Raw genomic sequence first — 24,500 nt, forward strand, 5'->3', positions numbered from 1 at the left:
GAATCTCCTCTGCTTGCTGCAGACTCTCAGAGTGCAATGCAACTAGTTTACGTGCTGCATCCAAGGCAGGATTTAGGGACTTACCGAGAAGAGCTGCAACGTCTGGTTTTAGGCAACTGACTCCCACAGTCACCAGGAGAAAAAAAAACAAGTTTGCCTGCTGGCGATGGCAAATGCCCAGTACTATAACCCAGAGCTCCAGTAACTGCTGCAAGCCACTGTAACCACCCCAATCCAGCACCCAGAAACAGCCTCAGCCACAGCTGGCTAGTTTAGTTACAGCATGTGAACTTTGCTTTCTACCTTGTGGTGGGGGGGGAGAGAGCAAAGCCCAGGTCTCTCTCCAAGCTTGCCCGGCCCTCAGGCCGCAGGGACAGAGCTGTGCATCACTCCCCTTCGAAGCTGGACTGCGGGATCCTTCCAGCTCGCCCCAGAGACGGGGTGGGAGGAAGGGAGCTTACTGCTGGCGCTGCGGGGAGAAAGCTCTGACACCTCTGTCACTTGGCAGTGGCAGGAAGAAGCAGCACAGCGTGTACTGAGGCACACAGACGGGATTTGGGAGGCACGCGGAGAGACGTGGCTGATGCTGCTGTGAGCAAGAGCCGTGCTGCTGTCCGGGGGAGCCCAGGGCCCTGGCAGCGGGCAGGAGCGCGCTGCTCAGCAGGGGAAGAAGCAGCAGAGCCCCGGCCAGGGCTGGGATCGCGCCCCGAGCTGGGCTGCCTCCCAGCACCTCATTTAGCCTAATCCCCAAACGCCACCAAACCCCCTTCCCTCCCCTCGCGCTGTGCCCGCGCACCAGCTGACAAAGAAGCTCCGGTTCTTTATTTTGCCTCTCCACCAAACGCCCCAACGAAGCGAGCCCTTCCCCATCTCCCTCCCCAGGGCTTCCCTCACGCCGGGCCGGGGCTGCAGCCCCCGATCCCCTCCGGGGCCGGCAGGAGGGGACCGAAGGGCTAAAAAAAACCCCTCCGGCAGCGGGAGGGAGGCAGGAGGGCGGCGGGGCCGGCGGGGGGCGAGCTGCCCGGCGCTCCCCCGCCGCCTTCCCCCCGAGCCGCTGTCAGGTACGGCGAGGAGGGGTAGGGGCCCGGGGAGGAGATGGCTGGAGGCTTTCCAGCCCCGGCTCACGCAATGCAAACTCCGCACGCAACGGGGAGGCGACAGGCGGAGGAGGGGAAGCTCGGCAGCTCCCTCAAGCCCCCCCCTCCCCATCCCCGAGATGCAGGGAGACGGTGCCTCCTGACACAAGAGGGGCTGCTGCGAGCCTCCCGGCCGCTCTCCTCCGCCGTGAAAAAAAAAAAAATAAAGAAAGGGAAAAAAAAAAAAAAAAAAAAGAAAAAAAAAAAAGCATCCGGCGGCTCAGCCGCTCGGCTTGGCGACGGCCCAAGGGCGGCTGGCAAATAGCGGCGACCCCTCCGGCCAGGGGAAGGGCGATTTGTCAGCGGGGCCAAGTGCGGCACGCCCGCAGCGCAGCGCACCGCGGATGCCGGGGGATTTAAAGCCGCGGCTCCCCATGCCAGGAGCCCAGGCGAGGCTGCTCCGGCTCGGGCTCGGGCTCGGGCTCGGCAGGGCGGGCGGCCCCCCTCTCGCCCCCTGAATCCTCCGCACCCTTCCCCCGTGGAGGCTGCGGCAGGTGGCTGCCGGCGGGGCGAGCTCCGACGGGTGAAAGCGGCCCCATGGGGGGCAGGAGCCGGGGCTCCCGATGAGATTCCCAGAGCCCGGGATCTGAACGCCGATCTCAGCAGCTGCCCGGCTCCTCTCCATCCTCCCCGAGGGCTCCGATGGAGGCTGCGTGCAACAGGTCAGTCCTGCCGTCTCCCTCCTCCTTCCCCGCGCCGCTTCGGGCAGGCTGCGGGACGCGGGGGGAGCGCAGCCCGCGGTCAGCCCCTGCTACCGAGGAGCCGGGCCGGGGGCAGGCTCGGCAGGAGGGGGCTCCGAGGGTCTTTATCCCTGCGGAGCGCTGCTGGGCGCCGGGATGAACCTGTCTGCGTGCGGCACCCGGGGAGCTCGTCCGGCCAGAGCATCCTCCCCTGCCTCAGCCGTTTGCAAACCTCCCCTGGCAGGGGGGAAGAGAGCAGCGGCCCCGCCGCTTTTGAGCCCTTATTGTCTATTATCCCTTGCTTTTTTTTTAAAATTTTTTCTTCGTTTTGCACAGGACCCAGGCGGGCGCCTAGCGGGGACGCGCCGCCACCCCCGCGCCCTGCCGGCCGGCGGCGCGCCCCCGTGCCCTCGGGCTGCCTCTGACCTGTCCCCTTCCCTTACAGCATGGCCCTGGAGAGGCTGGGGGAAGCCCTGCGCGGCCCCCCGGCCCCGCAGAGCTGCCTGCTGCTCCTCGTCTGCCTGCTGGCCGCCGTGCACCTGGGCAAGCTCCTCCTGCAGCGGAGACGCCGGCGGCGGCAGGGCGAGCGCCGGGGGCCTCCGGGCCCTTTTCCCTGGCCCCTGATCGGCAACGCGGCGCAGCTGGGCAGCGCCCCGCACCTCTCCTTCGCCCGCCTGGCCGGCACCTACGGCGCCGTCTTCCAGCTGCGCCTGGGCCGCTGGCCCGTGGTGGTGCTGAACGGCGAGCGGGCCATCCGGCAGGCGCTCGTCCGCCAGGGGGCCGCCTTCGCCGGCCGGCCGGCCTTCCCCTCCTTCCAGCTGGTGTCGGGAGGGCTCAGCCTGGCCTTCGGCGGCTACTCGGAGCTGTGGAAGCTGCACCGGCGGGCGGCGCACGCCACGGTGCGGGCTTTCTCCACCGGCAGCCCGGCCACCCGCCGCCTGCTGGAGCGGCACCTGCTGGGCGAGGCGAGGGCGCTGGTGGCGCTGCTGGTGCGGGGCAGCGCCGGCGGCGCCTTCCTCGACCCGTCGCGGGTGCTGCTGGTGGCCGTGGCCAACGTGATGAGCGCCCTGTGCTTCGGCCGCCGCTACAGCCACGGCGACGGCGAGTTCCTGCGCCTGGTGGGGCGCAACGAGCAGTTCGGGCGCGCCGTGGGCGCGGGCAGCCTGGTGGATGCGCTGCCCTGGCTGCGCCGCTTCCCCAGCCCCGTGCGCGCCGCCTACCGCGCCTTCCGCGACCTCAACCGCGACTTTTACGCCTTCGTCCGCCGAAAATTCCTCCAGCACCAGCGCAGCCTGCGGCCCGGAGCTGCCCCCCGCGATATGATGGACGCCTTCATCCGCCTGCAGCGGGAGCAGCCGCGCCTGCAGCTCGAGCACGTCCCCGCCACCGTCACCGACATCTTCGGCGCCAGCCAGGACACGCTGTCCACCGCCCTGCAGTGGCTCCTCATCTTCCTCATCAGGTGCGAGGCGAGGGGCGAGGGGAAAAGGGGAGGCTGGGGGGGGAACGCGCTGCCCATCCCCGGCGAGACGGGGGGCTCGAGAGGCGTCGGGAAGAAAATCACAGCTGGGCAGGGATAGGAAAAGGTTTGAAAGAGAACGCAAAAAGCACAGGGTGAGGAAATCGCATCTAAACAGTAAAAGAAAAGGGTCTAAAGAGAGTAGTTTCTAAGAACAGGATATTCATAAAACTCCTCTGAGCACCGTTAGCAGGGATTTCTCAAAGGACGCAGACCTCCACGGGGGTGTAACACGCCCAGTGATAACAAACCCCGTGCCGGCTTCTAGGAGGCACACACACAGCTGGAAAACCAAGTCCTCACTCTGCCAGAAAGCCCTGTGTTTTAAAAAGTAAGGTTCACTATAAAACAAAACTTCAAAATTGGATCAGTACATACAATTCAAAGCATTTTAAGTTATTTTCACCCTTTACGTTAACGTCACATGTAATCATTTTTCAATGTGAAAATTGAGCGAACTTAAAATGACACCATTGCATGGAAAACTGGGAGTTCACAAAGTTTTCTGTTAAGATCTACACAACCAAAGTTTTAAAATATCGCAGGAACAAGCTGCCTGATTTAGAGCAGGGATGAGGATCTGGGAAAAATGTTTACAGCACGGGTTATTTAAAAAGCATTATTGAGAAAGACGACTAAATCTTTTGAAGGTGTTATGTATGTACACACGCTTACTTTAAATGGCAGGTACCCCAAAGTGCAGGCCAAAATGCAAGAAGAAGTGGATCGGATTGTTGGCAGAGACCGCCTGCCGTGTGCTGAAGATCAGCCCCGCTTGCCCTACATCATGGCTTTCTTGTACGAGTCCATGCGGTTCAGCAGCTTCGTGCCCGTTACCATCCCGCACGCCACCACCACCAACACCTTCATAATGGGCTACCTCATTCCCAAAGACACCGTGGTATTTATTAATCAGTGGTCAGTGAATCACGACCCAGCAAAGTGGTCCAACCCAGAGGACTTTGACCCAACGAGATTTCTGGATGAGAACGGCTTCATCAACAAAGATCTCACTAGCAGCGTGATGATTTTCTCGATGGGAAAGCGGCGGTGCATCGGGGAGGAGTTGTCCAAGATGCAGCTGTTTCTCTTTACCTCCATACTGGTGCATCAGTGCCATTTCACCGCTAATCCAAATGAGGATCCTAAAATGGACTTCATTTACGGGTTGACCATTAAACCGAAGCCGTTTACCTTGAATGTTACGCTTAGAGATACTATGGATTTGCTTGATAAGGCTGTCCAGAGACTGCAAGCAGAGAAAACAGCCAATGAAAGTCAGCTGTCTGCAAACACCTAAGCACTGAGCCTCGCATCTAAAGATACTTCCTCTGTCTTCTTAGAATTAAATAAGTTATAGTTTGTTTTGCTGATTCTCTCTCTTTTTTTTTTTTTTTTTTTTTGGAAAACAGCCAACATTGCAAGGAACAAGAGCAGAAAGGAAAACTTCACAAGACATAATTCAGTACTCTCTAACTCTAGGAGAGCCAGGGTAATGATTTAATATATTAAACGTTAAACATACGCAGTTTGAAAGCAAGACTTCCACTTCCTTGCATGTTCACAGAAGTTGCCATTGTAAAGCACATTATATCTACTGACTGGTTGGATGGAGCACCTCTGGAAACTGGTGGTACAATCCTTTCCGTGTCTCCACACGCTGTGCCTTAACTCTAACTTTGCCTTCAGTGACTCCACATCCCAAAGTAAGATCTCGTACTAACAAAACAAAACACACAGAAACCAACCAGCCAAACACGCTGGGAATATTGTAGCCTCCCTCTGAATTCACCGTCCTGGAAAGAGCCATAAGCATGTGGCAAGCCCTGTGTTGTGACTGCTGGGGATGTACATTAATGCCTCAATAATAAATATTTGAATGAGTTTTGGGAAAATGCCAATGTAAAGTCTTGCCTTTAACGTTCCAAAGTGTTTACATAAATGACTTAAAAAAAAGACTTGCTTATGAGCACATTTCAAAATACAATTCATATTTTATATGCGGATGAACAAAATGTCCTGATAGAATAACTTTTCATTAACTTTTGAAAGGAAAAATCAAGTTTGATATGTCACCAAATAGCAAATGTGATACAATCCATATGCTGATATGTTCATTAGTGTGAAGCAAAGAGATATTTGAATTAGAAAGCTCTTGTAAAGGAAAAGCTGAACTTTTTGTTTCTCATGCAAAGTATTAATGCCCTGTCCCTGGGCACATAGGTAAGTCATTTAAGATTCACATGTCCAAAGTATGCAGAAGTGAGAATTTGGGGGTTCTACATTGAAACACTCGTGCCACAAGTAATGCCTACAGTATATACAGGCCAGCTCACCACTCATTCTGTTAGGCTGAGTTTAACAGTGCATCCAAAAATTAACTACATAGTTTTTCTTCTGAGACTTTGTTCCAAGCAAATCATGCTAAAACTAACATTACACATCCTGATTGCTGTACATGTTAACTGAAGAAAAAGGTACTTCTAACTTCTTTTGATGAGGCAAATGGTTAAAACAAAAATCTAAACTATTATTTTCAAGTAAAACATGTATGTGAAACTTTATGGCCTTGAACCTCTGGTTAATGTTTGTGCACACAAAGCAGCCTATAATTCTCTGAAAAACAAGCTGTCATACATAAACGCCTGATTTTGAAATGTGTTGGGCATTTCCGAGGAGATACAGATCACCATATGACATCCATCAGAAACGAGCGTACCTCACGAACCAAGGTGTTTGTAGATACAGAAACACAAGGGCTCAGTGCTGCAGAGTGAGGTGAGACCCAAGCAAGTCAAGGGTTGCAGGGCCAGGTCTTCTCATAGACTTCATCACATTGGCAGCAGTGACAGTGCTGCTGTTGTAATAGCCTGAACTAAGTCTAGCAGTACTGCCCCACGCAGTAGTGCTGTAACCATTTCAGGTCTCCAATTTCATACGGCATCAATTCCCTTTTTTCAAAGCTTAAGCACACACATGAACAACAAAACCCTTTCTTTGCCGTGCAAAAAGAGTAACCTCAGGTGTTTTTCTGAATTATGTACAAGTCTGTGATATCCCAGAACTTAGCCTATACCTGTGAAAAGCTTTATATGATACTCAACATTTCCATATAGAGATCTACATTAGATCAAATACTAGCAAGACAGTTTTCTTTATGCCTTTCTAAGTATCATTATTAAAAAAATAAAGGATATAACCTGTAACTGAATAGTTAGTATAACTGAAGGATCACTCGTTCACGTTTTAGTAAAACAGGCTTTTGCAATTTTATACTCTTCCAAAAGCTTTACCTACGCATGGGCTACTAATGCAGCTTCCATTCACACTGCTCGTGCCTGTCAGGGGGGTCACGCTCCGTAGCTGCTGGTCAATTAATGCCTCATGTAATCTGTAAAGTTACTCTAATTTAGTAGCTCCCATTTAGAATGTATGCAGTTGTTCAGTGAGCTAACTTTTATCGTCATTTTGAGATCGGTTGTGTTACCAAAATATTAAATAAAATTATTCTTATACTGCTTTGGCTTAGTTTGCGTGTGACTTCCTAATGTTAAGATAAAATTATTATTACTGATCTGGAAAGTATTCTTATTTTAGACCTTCACTGTTCATGTACCTTTCACCCTCTTCCCATTTCTGGATGTTGATGTTTTTCTGCCCGATCACTCCTTGCCACCTGCATTCACACGCCGTGCTATCAGCAGTCCCTGCTGCTCACCTCAGCAGCGCCCTGAATCCTCTCGTGTCTGGCTTTCTTCTCCTGCCTGCCAATCTCTCCTCAGCCTGCGCGGTCTCCCGTGTTTTCTACTTCCCTTTGGCATTTCAGCTGACTTCCACCTACCCTGATTTCAAGCCTACAAACTGGCAAACTGGTTTTCTTTTTTTTTTTTCTGAGTACTGGATGAGTTGGCAAAATGAGAAGGAGCACAAGCTGAAGATGACATTCAAACACCCCCTAGAAGTAGCTAAGGACCCGTGGAGTAGATTCAGTGTCCAAAGGCACCCATATGGCTCATAGGTGGCTGGGGCTGACCAGAAAAGGCATCCTTCCTGGGGCAAGGCCCAGGAGCAGCACTGCATGCTCGAGGTGCTGCCACACTGTTCCTCTTCCCATTCATTTCTAGGTATTTTTCTGCTTATCAGCAATCCACAGCTGAAGCCTGGACCTCCTCTTCAGTGCTGGCAGGCACATTTATAAAGCAAAACCTGCTCCCTTAGTGCCAAAAGATGCAGTGCTAATGGCAGCCAGAAGTTGGCATGAAGAAGCTGTGCTTAGAGAGATTCGTGGAGATCACTGCACAGCTGTGTAATAGGGAACTGAACATTTCTGACTGCACACTGTAAGCCAGCACCAAGTGTTAGGGAAATAAAACGAAGAACATTAGCTTAAACTTTTTTTTTTTTTTTTTTTTAATAATTCTCTATTTCCATTTTCCCTCTGTTTCATTAGAACAATTGGTAGAAACCCCCAAATTTTCAGTCTGGCCAAGGTGATGTCTAACAGCAGGTCATGCACATCTCAGGAGGTTTCCTGTTTGCCCTGTCACTGCCTCACTCACCAGCCTGTGACTGGATGTCATCACAGCAACACTAGACAACAACACGTAGTTCTTTCTTCTTGAAATACAGCACGAAACTAATAGAGGTTAAGCAGCTGTACTCAAGACAAGTGTTTTCCCATTTCAATTCTCATGCTCAGGTTGCAGTGGTTTCCGTGGGCCAGGAAAGGCAAATGTCAACTCACATCTGCTTTGTGTGTGCGCACACTAAGTCCGTCTTCCAGAATTTTATGAAAACCCTAAATTCAGATCTAGTTACTTAAAATAAATAAAAGACCAGGAATCTCAGGGAGAATTCAGGAAATCACATTTCTTGGAAAACCAGCAGCTGTCAGGTCACCCCACTACGTAACATGGAGGGGAAGCAAGCAGGCTGCCCTAGCAGAGGTGCAGTGGAATACATTCGTGCTGCTCAAGTGCATCATTACATTCCTCATGCAACCAAGAGTTAAACTCACTGGCTTCAGCAGGAGACAGTTCAGGGCAGCTGAAATAAATGAAAATAATATAAGAGTAAAGAACAAAACTCATCAGAAGCAGCCACTGCTAGAAAGAGGAGAGGGGCATCAGTCCAGGATCTGGGGATCAGCTCTCGGTTCCAGCATAACCATGGCACAATGCTACTAAAAGCAAATTCACACCACAAACTCCAACTAGTTTCACATCTGATCCAGGACGTTTTTGTAAGTGGCACGTACTGGGTGTAGGTCTGACTGTAGGAAACCAGTTCAGATCACCCAGGCAGAGCAACCAGAGACCGGGCAATTGGGAGCTTACATTTTACCTGAGAAAGTCAAGGACTTGGCCATGGAAAGAGAATGGTTAACATTTGCCTTCACTGCATCTTTAGCTTGGCCAAATTTCACATAGACCTCCCATTCACCCACACAAAGAATTCAAGCTGGGATAACGGAGAAGGTGGACGTGGCTGTTTCATGGGTGAAGAAAAGGGCTGGATTCTCAGCAGTGCCATTATTTCGGTACGCAGCACAACACAGATGCAGTGACTCAAGTTTCAACAACTCTGCTGTTTACTGCTCCACATTTTTGCAACTGAGTTTTTTTCTTGTGTTCCAGTCACTTGTGCTGAGACCAGGCCAACTCACCAAACTGCCAGGTGAAAACAAGCTTAGTGCTGAGCCCCAGAGCATTCAGGAAGACTGCAGTCAATGCTTTGATAGCCCTCCCTCAGGGCTTTTTACCAGCATTTCAGACAGCTCCACTAACCAAAACATTCCTTGTTAGTGTTGCCCTGTCCTTCAATACCTAGAACAAATCTGGCTCCCACTTGAAAAGGCTACGCTAGAGATAACTAAATCAAATGAATCTATCAATACTCTCCACTCTTTATCCATGCTGAAAGGCTGAGGATACTTACTGGTCTCTGCAGTAAGCTTGGAAAACTCAGCACTGAGGCATTTCAACTGCAACCATGCAGATGGAGGGAAAAGTACACACAGGGGACTTTTTAGAGGTGCATAAATCAACTGCAGAGATATATCGGAGGGACTGAGAGCTAGCAGAGGAAAATACACTTCTAATGTGTAGAAAGACCCTCCAGCTAGGGAAGAAGAGAGCACAGGGAAAGAGGCGGTGGGTTTTGCTCTGTTTATACCCACAGCATGCCAGGGTTTGGATGGTAAGAGCTCCAAGTGGTGTTAGAGAGGCTCACTCACATCGGCGGCAGGGTTCATCAGAGGGCTCTGGACACACCACGGATGTTCAAACACTAACTCCCTCTTTTTCCCAGTAATAAAGCAACATTTAAGACAATTTTGACTTCACAAAGAAAGTGTGATTTGCAATAACCTGCAGAACAGTATAAAACTCCATGTTTCTTTTATGCTTTATATTCTGTGAAAAACTTCCAACCGGCAGCTTGAAAATTTAATTCTACTGTACATCTTATCTTCAATTATGCTTTCTCCTTTCTATAGAGAAAAACCATAAATTGTGAAGCTATTCATCCTTTGTGGTTCAGGAAATTTGAGTAGCTCAGTTCAGCTAGAAAGAAGTGCCACCTGAGATTAAACAGACTTCACAGAAATTACCCTTTCCAATGAAAAATGAGATTCACTTTTGCATCTCATTGCAGCAACCCCCCTTTTCCTTCCTTTCATTCACATGCATGGCTGCCAGGACACAGCATCGTGCTGCAGCTTGCTCCGAGACAGAGCTACGTTCATCTTTCTGGCCGAAGTGAGGAGGAACCGTACCTACACGCTCCAGAGCAATATGTCTTGAGGGGAAGCTTTCTGGGCAGCCCTTTCAAGTGGTACAGGAGCAGAAGGGAAGGGTTTTCCATCACCTTTCTCCAAACGTGTGTTGTTTCTCTCCAGTACCTAACATCCTGCACGTGTGCCGTGGTGAGCACAGGGCAGATCCGCCACCGAGCTTTGGTCAGAAACATTGCAGGAAGTGTTTAATGCTATTAAACAGGGATGAATTCCCAGAAAGGAGAGAAAAATCAGTTTTAGACAAATAATATAAATTAAGAAGGTTCCCCAGAGAATTACAAAGCAAATTCTCTGGTGATGTTGATGAACTAAGACTGAAATCTTGTAGTGAGAAGTCTGAATGCTGCTGGCATTATGACTAAGATGCTTAACAGCTGTGCACACAGAGCTGCAGCACGCTGACAGTACCACCCTCTGTGTTTTAAGTAAAAGGCACTAATTTTCTTGAAGCCATCAGCAGAGCCAGAATTCAAATCATTTGGCTGGTAATGTAAAGTGTATGAACACTTCTTCAAATACCTTTGTCTCCTGAGAGCCAGAAAGATTCCTGCTGTATCTTCAGGAGTTAGAGAGGGAAGAAGAGATGGATATTTAGACCTGCTGTGTTTAGATGCAGACACATTAAGCTCCAGAACCTCCTCAGCGGTGCCAAGAGATTAGAAAGAACAGTCCCTAGGGGCTGAGGAAATGAGCCACGCTCATTTAATGAGACCGTGCTGTAGAGTCTCTCAAATTTAGCTACTTGATGCCACAGCATCACAGAAGGGTTGATGCTGGAAGGGACCTCCGGAGGTCACCTGGTCCAACCCCTGCTAGAGCAGGGCCACCTAGAGCTGGTTGAGCCATTCTGCTTTCACCACAAAACGCATTAAAGAAGTGAAGCCATCTCCCCAGTATTTTAAAAAGAAACCCCTTGCAAAGCACTGCCATCTGTTTTCCTATGTTCCCAAATACCCCCATGGTAATGGTAGATGCATGGCATTTCTTTAGGCAAACTTTGTAGGCAGGATTAAAGAGAGAAAAAGATGAGTGTCTGCAAATACAATGTTCTATAAATCCCTAATCTGACCATTACATTTTACCACATATTTATTTACCATAAACTGAAAAATAAATTTTATATGTAAAACACACATTACAATTTATGTCTATCCAAATCTTGACAGGAGAAATTCAGAGCACAGAAAAACAATTGAAAAATAACTAGAGATCAGAACTCTGCCTTTTGGTTGCCAGTATTAATTTTTTTTTTCTTTGCTCTCCCCTCCTTGAAACCTGAACTCTCAAGTCATTTTGAATTCGTTCTTACAAAAGCACTCAAGCACAACTAAATAGCAAATTAAAGAGAATTGCCACATCCCCAAGATGGTGCAAAAAACACACCACCCTCTTTCAATTCTGCACTTGCTGCTGTCAAGTTTAGCCATCCAGCCCCAGGAGCCACTATCAGAGCATCTCTGCCAGTACTTTGCAAGGCACGATGAGGCCACTAATTTTATCCAGGAACAAACGAAAGCATGGGGTTGAAGTTCACACTTAACCAAAGCTCTACTCAAAGCCCAAAGCCCTTGATGAACATCAGCGTGGTTCAAGGACTGTCAGGTTACCTTCCTCTCCCAGACAAGTAAAAGGCTGTCCAAGAGACACACAAGGAGCTTGATCCCTGCCTCCATGACCCCTAAATTTATTACTACTCCTCTTGCTTTTAATGAAACACACTGAAGGTCCACATTGCTGTCAGCTGTTTGCAGCTTTTTTTTTTCTTCTTCTTCTTGTTTTCTTGTTTAGCTGCTAATACAGTTAATACAAAACAGGTACAGCCCCCATCCTGCTCCAGAAACACATCTTGGAAATTAGACAGCTCTGCTAAAGTCATCCCAGATCAAGATTATGAGATGCATATAAAGAGTCACAAGACAAACCATTCTTAATATGCCACGAAAGCATTGTTTATCCGCGTGCATGCACTGAGGCATCTGATGTTGCACTTCCCCATTTACAGGGAAAGCCAGCTCTGCGCAGGGAGACCACACACTGTGTCACATTTAGCACCTGTTAGGAAAGCTTCAGCATGACTTTAATTATCTCCAAGCTTGGTAAATCCCTTTCTGCCTCCTTGCTGCAGGGGTTTACACGAATTACCGTGATACATCATATAAACCATACAAACCCCTAGAAAGCTGCAGTTTGCATCCCAGTTCGCAAATTCCTTTCTTTTTCACTTTCTGGTTGCAGCACTGGCCATGACAGAACAAAAGACACAATTTCATCCCTGTACTGCAGTCCATAGTCGTTATCAGTTGCTTGCACTGTCTATAGAGCTATCCTGCATCGACAGAGAAACCATGTGAGAGCAGCGATGCCAGGCTTCACACCCTTTCAGCATTTTTATCTAAAGAGGAAACTTCCAGAAAAAGCTTGGAACATTAACTTGTTGTCTGTGTCTATGACCACATTACCTACATCTAAATCTGCTGAGAAACATCAGGTTTCACACCCAAAACCAAATGACTTCACTCATCTCAGGGTACCATCTGCTTAAGCTAGAAACAAGAGCCAAGCGTAGCACCAGCACAATAACACTGCCAAGCCCCTGGCCAAAGCTCTGGCTGGGGATGGCTGTAACCACGAAACCTACGTGCATAGTTTGAGCTGTGGACCTCACAGCCAGCTTGCCCTTTCCCTAGGGAAACAGCCATGTGTTAAGGAGATGCTCCTAGGAAAGTTTTTTGGCAACCCAACTTTCAGCCCCAGGGAAACACTCACATCCCTGGACAAGCTTTTCATCTCTGGGCCTGAGTGCCAAAAATGAAGGAGCTAAGAAATAAGTAAATGGAAAATTAAAATCCCAAGGCATTTCATTGTGGGAGCAACAGAATGTGGGACTCCTGGAACAACAGCTGTGCCCCAGGCACCTCCGCCACTGCTGCCCGACACCGCTGAAACTCACCGGCTCCCAGCCATCCGGGTGGGAGGGCAGCTGGGGACCGCCAGGGGACAAGGAAGAAATCCTGGCACGCATCCGGGTTTCTCCTTTCTTTCCTTCTTTGATGTCTGAGCTGCTGTCTGTAAGGCAACTAACGACAGCTCCAACAACTGAAACAACACACGGGGCTTCCTCAAAGCAGCCCCTTGTCCGAGGGAGCAGTACGGCTGGCAGCTCCGCAGCTGCTCGGCCCCAGTTTCTGCCCCACATCCCCGTGTGGTTATCGGTGTATCGAGACTGACAGCTGGCCTCTGGTTACAGGAAGAGCTGCCAGAATTTCTGTTTTTATTTAATTGACAGACATGCCTCTTTGCATATCAACACCAGGAAGGCGTTAAAGCCACTTTCATGAGGAAAAATTTGGATTAATACAAAAAATATGTTTCAAAGGTAACAATATTTAATCCTTTAGTATGATTTTCCTAAGTTCTTTGCTGAATTGTCACTGATAAAATTGCAGTGAAAACATACCCTTTTCTTTCCTATGCCACATAATCTGCTGCATTCCCCCAGCCCTGAAGTTTGGGGTCAGTTTAGAAGCTAGGGCTTTTGTAACGTGCAAAACCCACATTTTCACTGGCCAGCTTTATTGCAGGGCATTAATATGCTGTCACTTGGCATCCTTTCAGGACAGCGACAGAAACCCAGAAGACGATTCTGGTTCAGTTTATGACACCCTACTCACTACCACATCTGAGAACAGTCCGCTTAAAAATCAGCTGGCAAGTGCCTGCTGAACCTCAGGGCACCTGGATCCCTCTCCCCCTTCCATCAGGATCAGATTTAGAGACTGGTTTGATGGCTTTGCTGTTTTAATTTTTAAACCTAGAGGGAGAAGGGAAGAACACAAAGGATAAGGAATAGAGAGCAATTTGCACGTGGTGAGCGTCAACTAGGGAAGAAACATCTTAAAAGGCTTATGCAATATTTCTCAAAGTAAAAGAGCAAAGGTAAACAATGTGTCTAAAAAGATTGTTTTGAAGGCTCGTAGCACATAAAAGTTGTCACGAAGCACTTTGGATAAAGCAATATTCAGAAGGCTAGCATTTCACATCGGAAGTTTTCCAAAACATTCTGCAAAGTTTAGCAAAGATTTCTGTCTGTGTGTGTCTCTCTAAGGCTCTGTGATGCCAGCAATACCAAGAACTGCTCACCCTGTCTCCAAATATAACAGGCACATCTTTCTGAAATCTGACTGCAACAACTGGAAAAAAATAAACTTGGTAAACCGGGCTGTACCCAAGCTTCCACAGCAGCTGTATTTCACCATAATTATATTGATTGAAATACCACCTGACTGGAAAGTTTCACAGGTCTCCAGTGAAATAATTATTTATTGGTTTATTTTTAGCATTTATGAAATAAGAGACGTTCAGTGGAGCCTTCAACAAAACCTAAGTCAAAGGAAGGCAACCTCAGCAGGCTTTGGATCAGATTTCTAATGAAGCACGCAACCTCCCACTACACAGGAGGTGTTCAGGCAGACTGAAGACAGAAGAAAAAAGACTGTAGGATACAGGGGTGGCTTTTGCTTCTCCCTAGTACTTTCTGCCTGCAGACAGTGATGGAGACCCTGTCCTTCCAACTAAGAATCAAGCTACAAGACCCGGAGGTAAAAGCTTGTGTAAGATATTAAGTCTTGCTATTTAGAAATACCTTCATATATTGGCTCTAACTTCTATATCCCAAAGGATGAAAACTTTCTGAAGAGCAACAATTAAAATCTTTTCCTGTCCTACAATTTCTCCTTTATTTTCCTGCTAAGACTGCCAGTTAAAGCACTCTAGCTTAAAAAGTGACAAATCCTAATTAATCAGCACTGCTACACAAGCCAGCTAAATTACACTAATCAAGAAGTTGGATTAAGCAGAAACACAATGAAATTGTGTTCCAACAAACACTATTAAAGGCAAGCCCAGAAAGAAAGTCATCCATGTTCAACATTGAAAATTAGTTGCCAAAACCCTTGTGAACCGAAGTCAGTCTTTGAGAGGTACATGTCTCTTCCAAGGACTTCATTTTCATGGTCACCTTCCCTTCTGGCCACAGGTTCCCAACTCATAGGTCAAACTGTGGACAGACCTGCAGCTACTGCTGAATGCCCCACCTGGTTGCTGGGCCAAAACAGCACCGGCTCTAAAGCTCACTGGTTTAAGATTTGTTTTTGACTTCTCCTTACCTGGAGTACCACTGAAAACACCACCTGTTTTGGCAAGAAAACTAGAAGAGATTCAGTGTCATAGTGGTGAGCAGACCAACAATTTGAGTCTCAGCAGGAGCTGTTCCTGTCTATTCAACTCCTGCTGGGCAGGAGGTGCAGACTGCCTTCTGATCAAGGAAACCGTGGCAGTAAATCCCAAAAGAGAACACTGTCAAGCTCAGAGGAAACATATGTTAGCTCCTGCCTCATGTCTCCCCTCAGCCTCTTGCTACTCATCTGCATGCCTGGGGAGGAAGATGAGGAGGGAGACAGAAAGGCGATGGCTTCACATGCTAGCTGCACCCAGTGCTGAGAGGGGCAGGGGGAGGAGGCAGTCCCTGCCACTAGGAAGCATCTGGCCCCAGATTCTGCACTCCAGGGATTATTTAACTTCTTCTTATTTTCTCTTCCCCTCCCACAGGTGATACTTTACTTTTCAGAGACTCTTATTCTAGCAGCTGACTACCAAAGAAGAAAATTCTAGAAGATAGCTTCAAGTCCATAGGTTAATCTTGGGTCATCCTTTCTGCTCTATGTCTGTCACACTCACTCTCAGTTTGTTGATCAGTGAGTACTGACTTGAAGAAACCAAAGAAAATCAAACCAAAGGTGGGTGGCAAGCCTCCTTCAGCATCTCCCTGCACCCCATAATCCTTGCTTCCAAAATGCACCCTCACAGTACAGACTAAACCCCACCTCTGGCTGCATAAGGCTCCCTCTCCCTCCCTCCCCTTCAGGCACAGTTTCACTAAAATCAGGTGTGATATTTTGGAGATGCTGATTACGTGCATCCCTCTAAGAGGCAATATTCATTTATAGAAGTAGTTTGGTTTCTACTGACTCAGTAAACCCTTCAGAGTTCACAAGATCCCAGTTTCAAAGCAGGGTCAACTAGTACATCAGTTTACAGCTTCTTTCACCTTTTTTCTTTTTAATCTGCTGGCCCCAAGTCAGGGGATTCCAACAGCAACGGGTGGCTCTGGTCACGATGAGCCTGCAGGTTCAAGCAGGGCTATCACCCAGCATTTCCTCTGCAGTTTACAAGCAACACACTGCTGAGCTGTGGCAGCTCCCTTTCACAAGGTAGTTTTAACTCAGGTCTTGGAAGTAGGTTTCTGCCTGCACAACCTTTCTTAAATTTTCAGTTCACATCTTACAATTTTCAAAATGTTCACAAAGTAATCATGTTGCTTACCATAGCTACAAAATGAAACAGTTCATATCTATGATAATTCCCCTATTAAACTTACAGGTACATACATCTACACAAAGATTTTATATGCGCATTTACACAAAAACAGAAACTGTGGTCTCCATTTAATTTCTACATGTGTAATTATGACTCAACATTCAACATAAGAGAGGATGAAGTCCCAAAGCCACAGCATTTGTGCCAAAGTAAATCCAGTGCAACCCCCAGAAACCAGCGTGTTGCAGTGCAGATGAATGCAATCATCTGGTTTGCCTTTATCTGGTATCATTGTAGATACATGAAACATTCACTTCTGCTTCATATAAATAACAAAACCTCCTTCATTCAAATTCTTTCTCTAGTATAAACTTAAAATTCACTTTTAAGGAACCCCTGAACAGTTTAAGAGAAACACAACAAAGCTTAGCTTGAGTGTAAGGCTGCAAATTACTGAAGGAGATGCCAGCTGCTGGCTGTCAGCATTAACTCCTCCTGCAGACACTCAGGCTACGGAGCTGAGCTCGCTCTGGCCACAGCACTTCATGCAGGCCAGTCAGCAAGGGTCTTAACTAGGCATTGTGAAGACTTAGAGAGGAAACTGAACAAAACATTGCACATGCACAAGCCCTGAGGGGACAGAAGAGGCTGGGGCAGGCCCTCAGAGGAAGGCTCTGGGGCATCCTCACAGGCCTGGCCGCAAGCCCCAGGGGTAGCAAAGCCCTGCATGGAGAGTCTGGTATTTAGCTAATTACAGGCTCAAAACTGAATATGCCTCCTTGTTAGGACTTGCCAAATCCTTTCTATGCTTGGTTAACTTTCCTACAGGCAGCTTCCAGATTTTCTCCTTTAACTGAACCCTGGCAGGTGCCAGGAGCAAACACGCTACCTTGTGAAAGACCAACCATTACAAAACCCATCAGGTGCACCAGAGGCTCTCAAACAAAAGCAGCAGAATAAAATTGGATACTCAGCAAGGCATTTACTCACCCCCTTCTTCTCCTCCAGCAGCCAGAGGCTCAGCCTGTCTTCCAGCAGACTCCTGCAGTGGCACAGCTCCTGAGCAACCAACATGCGTCCCCCAAAGATAAGAAGCAGCCAGGCCCACCAGCCTAACACATTTCTAGAGCTCACAGAGAAGCTTCAGCTCAACCACATGCACCCAGCTGCTGATCCTCCCCCAGAAGGGCCCACCTGAGCCCCAGCTGCAGGCACTCAGGGCCTGTCCCCCCCAGCCCTCAGCCAGGTGGGCCCATCCCTGCCCCAGGTGTGGGGCTGATGGCCCAGAGCTGTGGAGAGACCTGGCTCAACCCCACGTGATCCATGGATCAATCTGTTTTGCTGATTTGCCACCTTCTCCTGAACAACAGACAAGAACATTTCTATCATGCGGGGGCTAAAATTTCATCAGTCATATTGATTTCCTTTATCCAGGAACTAGAAACCTTAACATAGTTTGTTAGGTTAAAAAGTACCTCCATATTCACACCCATATCCCTACAACATGTTCAGTTTACAATATTCCCAGCCAATACTGTATAACTGTTTTTTTGTTGTTGTTGCTATTTTTAATTTTGTCATGTAGGCAATTCAAATCAGCTCAAAATTAGTCACAATAAACAAGACAAATGAAAAGTGGCTAGATGGTGTTTGCATGCATGTAACTTGAGCAAGTAACTTGCCCTCATCATGGGTCAGCAGCGCAAGCAAGCACAGGGCTCAGCTTGTTCATATTCAAGTTCACATCGGACATTGCCTCTACAGATGCTTCTAGAATGACCAGCTGTTTATTTTAATGAAATGAAGTAAAATATTTCCTAAAAAAATACTGATGTTTCACATTTGTAGTTCTAGTGCTTCATTTACCAGTGTCACACATGCATGGGCTACACAAACACAGACCAGGACAGAAAAGCTTATTTCCTTTTGTACTGTCAAGACAGTTCAATTTATTTCTTCTCCAAGGAACATGGGAGAATCTGTAAAAAAGGAAAAGTGCTGGAAAATGAGAATATAACCTTACATACATTGTTGGTCCTGAGTTTGCACTGGATGAATGCTGCAATACAATTTTAACTGTCACATTACTGCAGGATTCTCTCTTTTGGAATAGTTTTAATACATCCATCACCACTACTGTGCCCACTGAAAGAAAACACCGCAGAACCATGTTCCAAAGCCTCCAGTAAAAATCTAGAAAATCCATGGACCTTGCTGGACTCCCTAGAGCCCGGCACTTCACAGGGAAGGTGTTCAGGTAGTGATGACTGAAGAAGGATATGCAGGCTCCACATAAACAGGTACGTTCAGGTTGACATGGCTGGATCTCTGGGTAGCCACTTCTTCACTGTTTTATTATTATTATTATTATTTTTAATTCAGGCTGTCCGTACTATAACAACAGGGTTCTGCTTTGTTTATTTAACTGGACAAAGGAATTGACATTTTCCTTTCTAAATTGTCAGCTACTCACCATTGGACAGTTGGACGGTTTCCTAATTCATTCCAGAAGTCAGTGTATTGATATTGCTACATAAAACTATGTAAATCACCCTGAGACTCCGAAAAAGGAAAGAGCAATTTAAACAAAGTTGTGAGAGTGTATCCTTGTAACTGTTTCCTCAATGAACCAGTGGCCAATTGCTAAAAATAATATTAATAATAAATTAACTTAGTCTATGTTTACCTACTGTTGCACAGGGGCAATCCCAAAGGGATCAGAATCCACTGACAGAGTCCTTAGCTTCACCACAAGAAAAGAAACACCTCAATTATTCAGGAAGGCAGAACGAGTAATTTTAACTGTAGGAAACACATGAATGCTACTACTGGATCCAAGCTCCCTGAACTCACCTTCTGCAAACACTCACGAAGACCAACTTCCCCAGGGAATGTCCACTATACATACAGGAGCAGAGACCAAATGAGAGATGCCATAGCAGAAGAACTAAAGGAGGTAGCGGGCATAGCTGCCAGGACACGGAGGCTTCAGACAGCTGGTGGCACCATCCATAGGGCATAAAGGCCTGCAGGGGTTCATATGGTTAACTTGTAGCTCCTCCAAGGAGACAAAACTACGGAAGTGAACGTCTGCTTGTGGATATTTTAAACAAAAAATAAAACATATGGCCCTCTGGAGCTATGGTTGCTGTTTCTCTAACTGATATGTCACAGAGAACAGATAGCCTAGGTCTAGAATGACGTGGAAAAGTTTTATTCCAAGGAGCAATTAGAGAACAATTCAGGGAACTTTAAAACCTTTTTTTTTTTTTTTTTTTCTAAAAAAAAAAAGCTTCAACTTTAAAAGATCTCAGTTTAGCACAGCAGAAAACACAGAAGATGAGAATACTTGGAATACTTGTGTACAGCACCCAGAAACTATAAAAAAGCACAAAATGCCTTATCTGTACAAAGCAGCAGTTTCTTACCTCTGTGAGGAACATATCTGCAAATGATGGAAGACACCTTATGACAAATAATTAAAATCAGCCTTTTGATTCACAGATGATATTTTGTGATTCTATGCGTAGATCAATAACAAGTGAAAAATTAAAACAGCAGAATGTGCTTTGTTCAGGAAGCTGCCTAGAAAGATCAGTGATCTATTTCATAAAATCAGAACTTTCATTAAAAAATGTAAGCACGTGGAATAAAACCACAGGTACAATAAATAAACCATTGAGGGCAGTTATCATGCAAATCTTCAAATTCACGTCTTGAAACTTGATGGTATATGTTTCACAGTACAAGTTCATTAGGTAGTCTGGGGCCAAATTCAGAGCCAGTGTGTGCAGCCGAGATCCCCTTGAGTGCAGAACTGGTGTAGGAGAACCCACAGCTCGCAGGGGGCAAGGCCAGGAGAGATCATAAACAGTCATCCAGACTATGCCCTGCCAGAGGATAAGCTGTGCCTTAAACATCACCAACGTTTAAAGACTTTTTCAACTTTTTCTTAAAAACTTGGGTAAATGATTTTATAATGTTCTCAGGAAATGTACTGCATGGCTTCGCAAAAGTTGCCGATTACTTCTTGTCTTGTGAACAGGGGATTTGGAGAACAAGTTTTTTTTGTTTTTTTTTCTTCTTTCCTGTCTTCAATAGCTTTTTTTTTTTTTTCTTTACAAATGTGAGTATTCCTTTGCTCGTTGCTTCTACAGACTAAACAAACCAAATACTTTCATTTTTTAACACACAAAATGATGTTGTCTAGCCCTCTCATCTTACTTGTCTCTCTCCACTGGATTCTTTCCATTTAGCCCCCAGCCTGCTTGAAGTGTGATGCCTGAAATTGGATATAGTTATTCCAGCTCAGAGCTTATTAGGCCTAATTAGAGGAAAAGGTTATTTCATGTGCATTTAATGGGGAACTCTCATTTATTCACTCTATTATGTGAATGTGCTTTCTCACCAAAACATGACATTATCGACCCATGACTAGCCTGCCACTCACTGGAATCTACACATCTTCTTCCTTAGAATGACCTCCACTTCCAGATCTCCCCCATCCTGTTACTTAAGATGGATAATCCAAACTATTTTGTTCATCAAATAACAACAAATTATTTAAATAGAAGCCCTACTTACTGCATCCTCCTAGGTGACAGTGAATTGCTAACAACCCTAAGCACCAATCACTCTCATAGATCCATTTAGGATATGCTTCCTGCATTGGGTATAAAAATGTGAAAAACAGCCTTTCCCAAAAGCCCCTTACCAAAATCAAGACATGTCACCTTTGCAGCTTCTCTGTCCACACACCAGTTGTTCTGTCACAGAAGGAGCTATCTAATAGGATTTCACTCACATATTTCCCTTTTTTTCTGAAATTGTGTGAGAAAAAAGGAGAACTCTGGGACTGAAAAACAGGTATAGGAACTATTTTCCCTCAGAATGAGCAGTAAAAAATAAATAAAATTATTATTTTGATTTGTGAAGATCTTCAGGATAATAAACTATGAAAATGACAGCAACAACTTCAAACCAGTTCTGAACTTTCAGAGTTTGTTCAGTTATGTCACAGTAAGGCTTGCATTTCTGAAAATACATTTTTAACAAAATTGTTTTAAGAAGGACAGTCTTTTTTTTTTTATGAAAAGCTTGAGAGATCTCTGTACTTTATAAGGCGTCATAGATTCAGGTTAAATTTAATACAACTCCACATATATCTTCCTCTGGTCTACTGCAGCTATTGCCTTCTGTTATTAATAGTTAAAAGCTCACTCTTACTAAGAGATGCTTCAGTCATACATCCGTATGACTTCTTCACATACTCCTTCACACCAGCCCAATTTTTAGATCTTTGCTGAGACCACAATAGCTCCTAGGTGCCTATAAGCTAATATAACTATCCTAAATTAAAGGCCCAATTATTAGTTCAATATATTGGTGCCATATGAGTCCTCCTTACCTTAGCCATAAACTGGTCCATGTTACCTTACACATCAAACAAGCCAAAGGACTGTGCAGTTGTTCTTATCCAATTATACTTCCTCTGTCTCCTTTAAAAGAAATACTTTCTTCTTCCAGATAAACTCCCCACATCTAAGATTAAGACCCTGAATTCAAAAACAATGAAAACAGACCTTTGTTTTTCATTACACTTGGGTGAATTCTGGATCAGTTCAATGGTGAACAAAATCATCTCCCTGCCCACCACATTTTATTGAACACTCCCGTCCCGCATGCTCAGACAGAGCATGTATTTTTATGCGTAGATTACATTATACAAATGATACAAAAGATTAGGGATAGTCACCTGCTGAACTAAGTTCTCATAAAACATATTAACACCATCCCATTAGACAACTGCTTAAACAGAAAGATCCAGGATTCACAAACTTGATGGAGATCTCGTAACAAAACCACTAAACATCACAGCTGTAATATACTCATCCAGATCACTGAATTTCATCAGTCAGGTTTTTAATATTGTACTTGTTGATGTTACAAATAAAATACAACTTAAATATTTTATTTATAAATTTTTCATGTTTCCATGTAAAACCAGCAGTAGGTTTAAAGTAAAAAGAGCTTTGTGGAAGCAACAGCTTTTTCTTTAATAAGATTCTAATTTTATAATAATAATGTGTAAACATACACATACATGATTTCCTTTTGTACACAACTGTGTAGATTAGTTGATACAAATATAATTTATTATAGAAACATTTTTGTTTTTGCTACATGCAGTTCTATGCTGGCATCATGTATTTATTGATTAATCTTTCAAAGAGTAAGATGTGTGCATTTTGCATTCTATCCCCAGTATGTCCATTGCCAGCAGTGGACCTCCTGTTTAGAGAATCGAATTCACAGTGTCAGCAATCTCAAATTAAACTTCAATACAAGATTATAAATAATCAAAAATGAACATGTCATTTTCATGTCATAATTGCCAGATGCTCAAAGGCCAAGATCCAAGCCAACAAAAATCAGTGACAGTTTTCCCATTGACTTAGCTGGAATTCACCTGCAGCCCCCAATCACTACAGACTCTTGTTTTAATTCTTCAGTTTTATCACAACGTGAAGAGTTAAAAAGTGCATCGTATCAGAGCTTCAGTGTGAGAAGTAAAGCCTCTAAGTCTTTCTGGGCCTCTTTGTCCTGAAAGAAACAGACAATCATGCATCAACTTAAATAGGATAAATCCCTTGATTTGCTAATACGTGCCTATCCACATTTCTTTACTAACAACAGACATAACACACAACTGGAATAGCCACAGAGTGTACAAGACGGCATAGAAAGTTAATTTGTCAGTGATTGCAAAAATAAAGCATGAAGTAAAAACAAGAGCCAGATGGCAGCCCTCCTTTTACAGCTCTGTTAAAGCACTTAAAATGTTAGCCCCACGTATCCTTCTCAGCAGACAAGTAAGCCTTTCAGCCCGGGCCACAACTTTTATTGGTGTAACTAGTGTAAAGTACCTCCTTGCCTTATACTTTATGCAAGCTGGTAACCTGACAGTGCAGTTTTTCTACGGGTACTTCTGTGATGTTTGCTAATGATTTAATATCCAATTAACAAGGAAACACCGGAAAAGGCAATTAATAACAAAGGTTAGATAGTGGCTTCAGTGTATAAAGCCATAGCTACCTGTACTCACCACCATGGAGTGACTGCAGCCTCAGTACCATCCAGACTGGTGTTGGTGAGCTCTACCTGATCTACTGGGCTCTCAGAAGAGTGGAGCCAGTCAGTGAGCAAGAGGCAAATAACCTGCTGTGGTCAAAGCCAATACTATAATATATCTCCTATGACAGGAGGGAAAGGCTCCCTTTAGCCTGACAAGTAAATGCACAGTGTGCACGGGGCTGTAAACCAAGCCCAGCTCACAGAACTCTTTCAGAGGTAACCAGTAACATACATTTTGCCTATTCCATATACAACCAGTTAGGAAAGGAGCATGTGCAGTACATAAAACTCCATTATTCTGCTCATTTTTTAAGTGTCCCCTGGGTATAATCTACTTGCTCTACTTGTTGCTGCAAAACTTGCAAAATGCACCTTGGTTTAAGTCCACGTTTCTAAAAATTCAGCACCTCATACCTCCAGGCTGGTAAGGGTCCAACCACCCAGTATATGCGCCCGTGTGCATTCAGAAGCGCAAAGCCAAAAGCACACGGACATTACAAATTTTGTGCAAGTATTTCTAATGACAGAGACCAGTATTCCTTTCCCAGATAATGCCACAGGCAATTTTGAAAGAAAATACTTCTGACAGACAGTGAAGTAATCACTGAATTTCAGGATCACTTCATTATCCAATCAACCAAAGAGCTGGAACAAAATACTGGACATTTTAAAATACATTTCACGGGTGAAGAAATCCCTGCTTCTCTTTATTTTGGTTAGTTGTCCATAATGTCATGGAGGAACAGAGAAGAATATTGAGATGATAAAAACCATATGCCAGACACGTCAAAATACATTATATTATTGGTCTGGATTAAGGCATTAATACATTAGCTGGATGCTTCTCTTGGAGTCATTGC

The 24,500-nt window shown here is 45.6% G+C and overlaps 2 protein-coding genes across 4 annotated transcripts in view; one reads left to right on the forward strand and one right to left on the reverse strand.

The window, feature by feature from the left end:
• The first annotated feature begins 93 nt into the window (after positions 1 to 93).
• On the forward strand, positions 94 to 6,855 carry CYP1B1 (cytochrome P450 family 1 subfamily B member 1). The gene is made up of 3 exons (XM_068676448.1): positions 94 to 1,798; positions 2,262 to 3,278; positions 4,023 to 6,855. Exons 1-3 carry the CDS (start codon positions 1,779 to 1,781, stop codon positions 4,633 to 4,635), a joined length of 1,650 nt encoding a protein of 549 aa, XP_068532549.1. The 5' UTR covers positions 94 to 1,778; the 3' UTR covers positions 4,636 to 6,855.
• Positions 6,856 to 22,407: 15,552 nt separating this feature from the next.
• The window catches only part of RMDN2 (regulator of microtubule dynamics 2), a 45,755-nt gene continuing 43,662 nt past the window's right edge, over positions 22,408 to 24,500 (reverse strand). For all 3 annotated transcript variants that reach the window (XR_011094684.1, XM_068676449.1, XM_068676450.1), the window contains one exon: positions 22,408 to 23,109. Coding sequence is in view for 2 of the 3 variants with exons in the window: in XM_068676449.1 (XP_068532550.1) it covers positions 23,056 to 23,109 (54 nt within the window). In the remaining variant the exon portion in view is untranslated. The remainder of the gene's footprint in view (positions 23,110 to 24,500) is intronic.

Source organism: Anas acuta, chromosome 3, assembly GCF_963932015.1.
Source record: "Anas acuta chromosome 3, bAnaAcu1.1, whole genome shotgun sequence".
Taxonomy (NCBI): Eukaryota; Metazoa; Chordata; class Aves; order Anseriformes; family Anatidae; genus Anas; species Anas acuta.

What these genes read in the sequence shown, in the direction of transcription:
- CYP1B1 (XM_068676448.1), top strand. Translation starts at nt 1,779, where the DNA reads ATGGAGGCTGCGTGCAACAG. An exon ending in ATGGAGGCTGCGTGCAACAG is followed by an intron (nt 1,799 to 2,261) that starts GTCAGTCCTGCC and finishes CTTCCCTTACAG; the next exon opens with CATGGCCCTGGAGAGGCTGG. An exon ending in CTCCTCATCTTCCTCATCAG is followed by an intron (nt 3,279 to 4,022) that starts GTGCGAGGCGAG and finishes TTTAAATGGCAG; the next exon opens with GTACCCCAAAGTGCAGGCCA.